At 43.4% G+C, this 6,903-nt stretch overlaps 1 protein-coding gene across 1 annotated transcript; it reads left to right on the top strand.

Annotated features, from left to right (window-relative positions):
* Positions 1-793: 793 nt before the first annotated feature.
* LOC116095522 (olfactory receptor 2D2-like) lies at positions 794-1,732 on the top strand. Its single transcript, XM_031376875.1, has one exon. The coding sequence runs from the start codon at positions 794-796 to the stop codon at positions 1,730-1,732; it is 939 nt and encodes a 312-aa protein (XP_031232735.1).
* Positions 1,733-6,903: the final 5,171 nt, after the last annotated feature.

Genomic DNA, 6,903 nt, shown 5'->3' with positions numbered 1-6,903 from the left:
CTACATGTCTCTGGGATGGTTCACAGAGCAGAAAGTGATTCTTTTCCTAGAAAAGAATCTAGGAAAACAGGTGTCACATGGTGCCAGGTAAGACTGGGTGTGGAGGGGTGTGAGGATGGCTCAGCCGCTGACATGCTTGCCGTGCAAGTGTGATGACCTCAAGCTCCACAACTTACGTTAAAAAGCCAGGTGTAGGTTGGGGGCTAACAGCACTTGTAGTCTTTGCAGAGGACACAAGTTTGGTTCCCAGCACCCACATGGGATGGCTCACAGCTCCCTGCAATGTTAGATCCAAGGAATATGCTGCCTTCTTCTGGGATCTGTGTGTGCCTCCATGTGTGTCACACACACACACACACACACACACACACACACACACACACACACACACACACACACCTTAACTCAAAGCAGGGAAAGTCCCAACCCTGATCCTACTCTTTATCCATGTAAGACCTAACAACTTCTGTAGTTCCAAGACAAAATAGAAAGTATGGAGAAGTAGTGGAGGGACACAAGGCTGTGTTGGGAGGAGTAGATAAATCCTAGACACAGACCAGAATGGAAAGCACTTTAATAGGGCTACCCTGGACCGCCCCTGCATTTGTACCCCTAAAGCCCTGGTCAAATCTCAGTATCAAATGAGAATTACTTCTCACTGCCCCTACTTGCCAATCCGAAGCCTCCTGAGGCTCTCAGTGTGAGTGGACAATGGGTACACAAACACCCTGCGCACTCCTGATACACTTTGAGAATCACGTGTCTGAAATCTTTTCAAACAGGTAAGATCACAATGCGGGAACGCAACCAGACCACTGTGACAGAATTCATTTTGCTGGGCTTCGCCCCCAACCCCAGGACCAATCCTCTGCTCTTCACTTTCTTTCTGATCTTCTACCTGCTCATCCTCCTGAGCAACAGCCTCCTCCTCACGCTCATCCAGCAGGACTCACGCCTTCACACGCCCATGTACTTTTTCATTGGTGTTCTCTCCATGCTGGATGTGTGTTACACCACTACCACTGTGCCTCAGATGCTGGTGCATATCCTCAGCAAGAAGAGAGCCATCTCTTTTACAAGATGTGTGGCCCAGATGTACATCTTTCTCCTCTTTGGGGTCACTGAGTCCTGGCTTTTCTCCATCATGTCTGTGGACAGGTATGTGGCTATCTGCCACCCGCTAAGGTACAAGGTCATCATGAGCCATGGGATGTGTCTCCTAATGGTGGGTATCTGTGCCACCTACGGTGTGGTGGGTGGCCTGTGCTATACCTTCTTTGCTATGCGACTGCCCTATTGTGGTCCTAATGAAATTGATCACTACTTCTGCGAGGTCCCCGCTGTTCTGAAGTTGGCCTGTGCGGACACATCCCTCAATGACTTGGTGGACTTCATCACGGGCTTCAATGTCATCGTGGTCCCTCTCTCCCTCATTGCCATTGTCTATGCCAACATCTTCACCACCATCATGAAGATCCGCTCAACCCAGGGGAGGATCAAGGCCTTCTCCACCTGCGCCTCCCACATCACTGTGGTCACTATGTTTGCCATCCCATGCATTATCATGTACATGGGTCCTGGCTCCGGCTCCTTATCAAACAGTGGCAAGAAAATGGCCCTCTTCTATAACATTGCCACAGCCTTCCTTAACCCTGTCATCTACAGTCTAAGGAACAAGGACGTGAAAAACGCTTTCCTTAAGTTGGTGGGAAGGAGTGGGGCTCCAAAGTGATGCTTTAAAGCTAAATGCCTGGGGAGGTGTAAGTCAGACTTACAGACACTGTCTTCCCAGGGAAGAGATGTGTGAGATCCAGACTCCATAAAGACAGTTCTTCACACTTTCCCAGGTTGGGGAAGAAGAGGGAGCTCAAACATTGAGTGACACTGTCTGACATGATTCTGAAGGAAGGCTTTGGTGGTCAAGAACCTGGAATTTACTACCAGACAGAGCAGGGATAGAGAACCAGCGTTGGCATTTGAATGTGAACTGTCCCTCATAGGCTTATGTATTTAAACACATTCTCCACTGCTGGTAACCATGTTTAGGAAGGTTGTGGAACCTTTAGGAGATGAAGGCTAGGTAGAGAAACTGAATCACTGGTTTTTATAACATAGTCCCATGTCCTGCCACACCAAGATGTCAGGAGATTAGGGAGTCCCAGCTGTGCACTCTTGCCTGAATGGAGCTACCTGACACATGTCTTCCCCGCCTTGGTGGACTATGTCCCTTCAAATCGTAAGTCCTAACAAACTCCTCTTCCCTTAAGTTGCCTCTTGTCAAATATTTGTTCACAGTAACAAGAAAAGTGATTAATAATGTTTTACCAGTTACTAAGTGCGTGAATTTTGCAAGTCACTTAACTACTGTGAGCTTTTCTAACTCTTCCTCACAGGGAAAGTATAATGATTACATGAGATAATATATGAAAATGCCTACTACAGAGCCTGACACATTTTAGTTTCTTTCAGTAAGTGTTGTTATTTTTTTCAAACACTTCTTTTTAAATACCTATTTTATTCATGTCAGGATGTTTTACCTGCATGTATGTCTGTGCACCACATGCACACAGTGCCCGTGAAGGCCAGAAGAGGACATCAGATTCCCCGTGAAACTAGAGTTACAGATGGTTGAGAGTCACCGTATAGATGCTAGGAATCAAACCCAGGTCCTCTACAAGAGCAGTCAGTGCTCTTAACCACTGCATCATCTTTCCAGCCCCATGAATTTAATTTTTTATATTAACTATTGAGCAATGACCCATCATGTATCAGTGAGCTGCGATACTCTTGGGCTCTGAAAGTGGCTGGAAAGAAGAAAGGGAAAACAGGGAGAAATGCCTGAGCAGACACTCAGAAAACTGAACTCTAGCGCCACAGCCCACTTGGTGCAAGAAAGAACTGACCCATATAGTTGTCTTCTGACCCCCACACATGTGTGTCTGCCTGACTGTCAGTGTGTGTGTATGTGTATAATAAGTGAAATAAAATAAATTTTTTAAAAATAAACACTTCAGAAAATTGACATCAGATAATATTGATTGAATGATATATATTTGAGGAAGGGCTCACAACCATCTGTAATGAGATCTGACGCCCTCTTCTGGGGTATCTGAAGACAGCTACAGTGTACTTACAAATAACAATAAATAAAGCTTTAAAAAAAAAAAAAGAAAACACTCACATGATGCTAAGCAAACAAAAAGCCAGCACCTTAATGCATGTCAGCCACCACACCTGGCCAGTGTGATGGATGGTGCTCAGTGAGCCTAAACAAACCCTTCTTCCCTAGGTCACTTCTTCTCAGTTGTCGAGTCACAGGAACAAGAAAAGTAACTAAAGCAATGACATTCAAGAGACGTGGGTTAATATCAAAAATGGTCTTACACGTATGTAATTAGAGCCAGAGGAGGAAAAGCGTGGGAGAAGTGGGAGGAACTTGGCCTCATCGGGCACAGCTGCACACACCTGTGATCCCAGCACCAAGGAAGCAGAGGGAGGATCAAGAGCTCAAAGGTAACCTACACAAACAAGTTTGAGGCTAGTCTAGTCTACATGAGGTCCTGTTTTTAAAGTCCACAAAATGGTTGGGCACAGATCTCGGTTAGTAGAGCATGTTCCCAGCATGCATGAAACCCCGGGTTCAAGTCTCAGTACTCCGCGAAACCAGGCACAGTGGCACATGCCTTGTAACCCCAGTGCTTGGGTGATAAAGGCAAGAGGATCAGAAGTTAAAGGTAATTTCAACTACATGGGGAAAGTTTGTCTAGAATGATATACTGTCTATGAATGAGCTTACATTCAAAGAGAGTGAAAATTGGTACTCCGACATATGAATTTGGGGTGGGGTTAGTGTGGACAGGCACAATTTAGCTCATTACACACATTAGTATAAAATTTATCAAGATCCCTGGGACCATAAAAAAATCAAAAATAATTTTAATTAATTAATTATATATTAATCCTAGAATAAATGGAACCATTTGCCAAGATATCATGCAGTAGTCTGAAAATCTTAAAATAATTACAATCATCCAAGGTAAGTTCTCTAATCATGATGGGATCAAACAATAGATCAGCAACATAAAAGTTAATAAGGAATTCTTTTTTTTTAAAGATTTATTTATTTATTTTATATATAAGTACACTGTAGCTGTCTTCAGACACACCAGAAGAGGGCATCAGATCCCATTACAGATGGTTGTGAGCCACCATGTGATTGCTCGGATTTGAACTCAGGACCTCTGGAAGAGCAGTCAGTGCTCTTAACCACTGAGCCATCTCTCCAGCCCGATAAGGAATTATTTTAGTCATCAGAAACTGAGTACCACATTTTAAATTCTCTAGCATGCACAAGGCTACAAATTAATAACAGTAATAAATAATGATAATAAATCATAGGTCATCACTAAAGATGATAGGAACTCAAAGCAGAGAAGGAACCTGGAGGCAGGAGCTGATACAGAGATCACAGAGCGCTGCTGCTTACTGACTTGCTCAACATGGCTTGCTCAGCCTTTTTTATTTTAGAGAACCCAGGACCACTAGCCCAGGAATGGCACTACCCATAATTTGCCCCATCAATCACTAATTAGGAAAAATGTCCCAAAGGCTTGCCTTCAGCTCCATCTGTCAGAGGCATTTTCTCAATGGAGGCTCCCTCCTCTCTGATGACTGCAGCTCCTGTCAAGTTGTCATAAAACCATGTACAAAAAGTAATTTTAAAACAATAAATTAAAATCCAATTCTGTTAAAACATCCATAAAATTCATGTTTCTAGCAAAATGGAGAGGAGAAGATACATCGTCATCATGAAGAATGAAGGGGAGCTATCGCTACACACCATACAAACACTGAAGTGAAAAGGAAGGCATCCTTCAAGTCGCCCTGTGTGTACAAACTCCATGTCTTAGCCAAAATGAGGGGTACCTACACTCAACCATGAGGAAATGATCAGAATGGCTCTTTAATCTATGAATTAAATTGTGTTCCCCAACCTCAATCCATCTGTTGAAGCTCCAACCTCCAATGTGACATAATTCAGAGACGAGACATTTGCAGGTTAATTAGGTTAAGATTGAAATGACGGTGGGGCCCTCATGGTGACATTTATTCTTGAAGAGAGGCCATGTGTGGATATGACAGAAAAGCAGCCATCTGCAAGTCAGGAAGGGAGCTGTAACCAGGGCATATCTGGTAACCCCTTGTTATTGGACGTTCTAGCCTTCAGAACAGTGAGAAATCAATCCTACAGTTTAACCAGTCTGTTTAACAAAATATTTGTTATTTTATGGCCACCTCAGCTGATTAAGATATAAATCAAATCTGCAGTATATAAAAGGTGTATACCAGAGCCAAGTGTGTCTTATTCTATGAATACAAGACTGGTACAATACAGAAAACCAGTGTCACTCATAATCTTAATAGTCTAAAGGGATAAGGCCACACAATTACATCAATTAGATCAGAAAAGGGATTTGAAAGAATTCAATGTCTACCCACAGTAAAGTACAACTACAGCACCCCTGGCTAACAGTAAACGATGGTGGGATACTGTATGCCGCAGTGATGAGGGAAAAGACCGGGGACTTCTCTCACTGCTCCTACCCAGAGCATCTGGAGGTCCAGCTCAGGAGGTCCAGCTCAGTGCAGCAAGATAGGGAAGAACAAATACGAGCCATCCCCGTTTGCAGACTTGATTACGAGCATTCTGTGGATCTAAACTCAGGTCCTCACACTTGCACAGTAAGCACTTTATCCACGAAGCCATCAGGTCTCAGTATGTGTCCCTGGCTGGACTGGGACTCATTATTTAGTCCAGGATGGCCCTGAACTCAGAGATCTTCCTGTCTCTGCCTAAAATGTGCTGGGATAAAAGATGTACACTACCACATCCCACTGATTTTTTTTTTCTTTTAGACAGGAACTCACTGTGTAACCCAGGCTGTCCTTGAATTCGAAATCTTTTATACTGTGTCTCCAAGTGCTGGGGTTACAGGATGCACAGCCACACACAAAATAAAACATGTTGGGGCTGGCGAGATGGCTCAGCGGGTAAGAGCACTGACTGCTCTTCCAAAGGTCCTGAGTTCAAATCCCAGCAACCACATGGTGGCTCACATCCACCCGTAATGAGATCACACGCCCTCTTCTGGTGCATCTGAAGACAGCTACAGTGTATTACACTGGAGCGAATGGGGCTGTCCTGAGTTTAATTCCCAGCAGCCACATGATGGCTCACGGCCATCTGTACAGCTACAGTGTAGTCATACACATAAAATAAATAAATTAATATTTTTTTAAAAAACATGTTTTAAATAAGAGAAATTTTTCATGATCTAGGCTTAAGCAAATATTCCTTTTTATAGACATTTACATCAAACATAATCCCATATTATAAAAAACTGATACCTGTGTGGGCTCCACCAAAATTAAAATATTACTGCCTGAAAGGGGAGAAATATCTATCCTTAAGAAAGTGAAAGGGCAGAGCAGAGACTGAGGTAAAACAGCTGTAAATCACATCTGTAAATCACATCTCTGACCAAAAAAAAAAAAACAAACAACCAAACAAACAAATGAAAACTTACATCAAAAATATATAAATTACCACTAAGAAAAGGAAATAGAATAGACATTGTTGGGGGAGAGACTGAACAGGGGAGGAGGTGAGATGGGAACAGAAGGGATGAGGTGTGGGGAGGGAGGGAGAGAGAGAGTACTGAGAGAGACAACTAGGATGTGGGAGAGGCCATCTTGGGGACAAGCTAGAAACCTAGGGCAATGGAAACTCCCCTGGAATCTCTAAGGATGACCTTAGCTAAGATTTCTAGCAATGGGGGATATGAAACTTGAACCAGTCATCTCCTGTAAATGGGCAAGACTTTCCATGGAGGGACTGAGACA

Source organism: Mastomys coucha, unplaced genomic scaffold (assembly GCF_008632895.1).
Source record: "Mastomys coucha isolate ucsf_1 unplaced genomic scaffold, UCSF_Mcou_1 pScaffold18, whole genome shotgun sequence".
Classification (NCBI taxonomy): domain Eukaryota; kingdom Metazoa; phylum Chordata; class Mammalia; order Rodentia; family Muridae; genus Mastomys; species Mastomys coucha.
This window is presented reverse-complemented; position numbering and strand designations above follow the sequence as displayed.